This window comes from Cupressus sempervirens, chromosome 1 (assembly GCF_028749045.1).
Source record: "Cupressus sempervirens isolate cs-2001-9-10 chromosome 1, ASM2874904v1, whole genome shotgun sequence".
NCBI classification, from domain to species: domain Eukaryota; kingdom Viridiplantae; phylum Streptophyta; class Pinopsida; order Cupressales; family Cupressaceae; genus Cupressus; species Cupressus sempervirens.
Window position 1 is genome coordinate 327,910,926 of NC_143118.1, and position 2,118 is coordinate 327,913,043.

The 2,118-nt window shown below is 31.8% G+C and overlaps 1 protein-coding gene across 1 annotated transcript; it reads left to right on the forward strand.

Moving 5' to 3' along the window:
• Positions 1-550: 550 nt before the first annotated feature.
• LOC149577487 (cypmaclein-like) lies at positions 551-1,719 on the forward strand. Its single transcript, XM_089787806.1, has 4 exons — positions 551-628; positions 1,085-1,132; positions 1,210-1,240; positions 1,541-1,719. The coding sequence occupies exons 1-4, from the start codon at positions 551-553 to the stop codon at positions 1,717-1,719; spliced, it is 336 nt and encodes a 111-aa protein (XP_089643932.1).
• The last annotated feature ends 399 nt before the right edge of the window (positions 1,720-2,118 follow it).

Below are 2,118 nucleotides of genomic sequence, written 5' to 3' on the forward strand. Positions count from 1 at the left end.
ATCTCATCAATGTCTTTATCGTTCCAACAAAAATTCTCAAGAGAATGAAGTCATTTCTAGTTTAGAGAAATAGGCTGGTAATGCATTATGTCCAACTCAATGGTTCTTAATACCCCACACACATAACCCATCTCGACATTACATGTGAAAGCTTCCACGGCATGTTTGTAAAGCCTGCATATACAATTTAATAGAGCATAACATGATCAGGAGTTTCAGAATTTATAGTGCGCGTAGTGGTAAAGTTGAGAAGCTTATCACTCATGTAAAAGAAAGGTCTGTAGGAAAGTTGGATGTCTGACATGATATCCACTATAGCAGAGATAGTTATCATTCTTAGTAATCTTTCTCACCACATGTACCCATGTGAAACCTGCAAAAGCAGTTGTGCAACAATAAGAGGATGTTGCCCTCCACTTTCCTCAAATACACATCTCATTCATCATTCGTTTTAACTATAAAAATGCATCATTGAGAGCAATTTATTCAAGGAACTCTCTGTATTCGCCTTCAGCAGCCAAGGAATATTGAAGCCTACAAGCACACAAAAATGGCACACTTCTGCATAAAATACCTTCAAGTTTTCCTGATTTTGGTACTCTTTGCATTATGGAGCTATGAGAGTGAGGTCAGCAAATCTCTAGATCCAATCTAATAATTTCAACTTAGCTATGCTTTTATGATCATCTTTATGTTATTGTATATTTGAATGTTGATTGTGGGAGAATTTTTTCCATCAATATTTTAGATCGCATTTTATATTTTATCATCAGAATCAATGGAACAGGCTAATCTCCAGATAAAATGTACTGAAGAGAAAACAAGTCAAACTTTCTTTTTCCAGTGATTATTTTCAAATTTTATTGTTGTTTTCGACGACAAATTATGCAGATCATGAAGATCAAATGCTGAAATTTTCAACTGTACAGTTTGTAGGAAAGATGGCTGCATCCAAAATCAAGAATGTGATCTCAAATGATAAAAATATTCATACAATCAAATGTAAAAATAGCATTAGATTATTTATAATAGATCATGGAAATCTGCTCACTATCATGTTATTATGGATGTGTTATGAATGCAGGGATTAAACAACGATATTGACTCTCATCAACTATCTAAATCACACAATGTAAGTGCATTCATAATCATGACAATCTACTGTGTATAATTCTAGACAGCTATTAACTATTCATTTGTTGTATGCAGGCACCTTATTTCAGAAGGCTTCATCGTTCAGGTCAGCAATATATACAGCCCTTAATATTTTTAAAATGCATTTCCTCAATGAATCTATATTTTTAATCAATTCGTTTTTATTTTAGTCTACTAGTTTAATATAGGTGATCCTTCATTGCCATTATTTTGTAAGGTTTTGAATGATTCTAGGAATCGTGGTATGTTCACATGAAGCTAAAAGGAAAGTCTAATCAAATATATTGTTTTTGTTTGAGAAAATTCAGTAGTCTAGACGTATATGTTGACAAGATGGTTTTTCTCTGGATATTTTGATGAAGAAACCCCATTATTCTGTGAATAGAGTGCCCCTCTCAATGCAAAAGGAGATGCTCAAAGACAAGGAAGACAGCGTGCATGGATTTTTGTCAATATTGCTGCAAGAAGTGTCTGTGTGTTCCACCAGGGACTTATGGGAACAAGGAAGTTTGTCCTTGCTATAATAACTGGAAGACCAAGGAAGGTGGGCCAAAATGCCCTTAGCTAGAAAAAACTCTAGCTTATATATCTCTTTATTTTCTTGTAATGAATATAAGTCATGCCAAGTATTTAATGGAGGCAGACCATCCTAGATTATAGTAGTGATTTTTCCTATGATAAGTAGTAAAACTATTATGGTTCTAGTTTTTTCCTTCATCTTCGGTTTAAATTATATAGATTTTGTGAAACAATTATATTGAGATTTTATATGGAGTATTTCTTCTATCTTTCATATTGTGATTCAATTATTTAAAACATTAGTTCAACTTCAAAATTTGTTAAGTGTTTTGTGTTTTGTCATTATATTATTATTATAATTAAAAATTTTGTTATTTTTTAAAATCTCAAAAGAATATGAAGATAAATAGACAAGAAAAATTCATTAAATTAATTAAATTTATA

Bases quoted from the DNA above. Each gene is read 5' to 3' on its own strand.
- LOC149577487 (XM_089787806.1), top strand. From the start codon at position 551: ATGGCACACTTCTGCATAAAATACCTTCAAGTTTTCCTGATTTTGGTA. The intron at 629-1,084 runs GTCAGCAAATCT...TTATGAATGCAG, and splicing joins TATGGAGCTATGAGAGTGAG to GGATTAAACAACGATATTGA. The intron at 1,241-1,540 runs GTCAGCAATATA...TTCTGTGAATAG, and splicing joins CAGAAGGCTTCATCGTTCAG to AGTGCCCCTCTCAATGCAAA.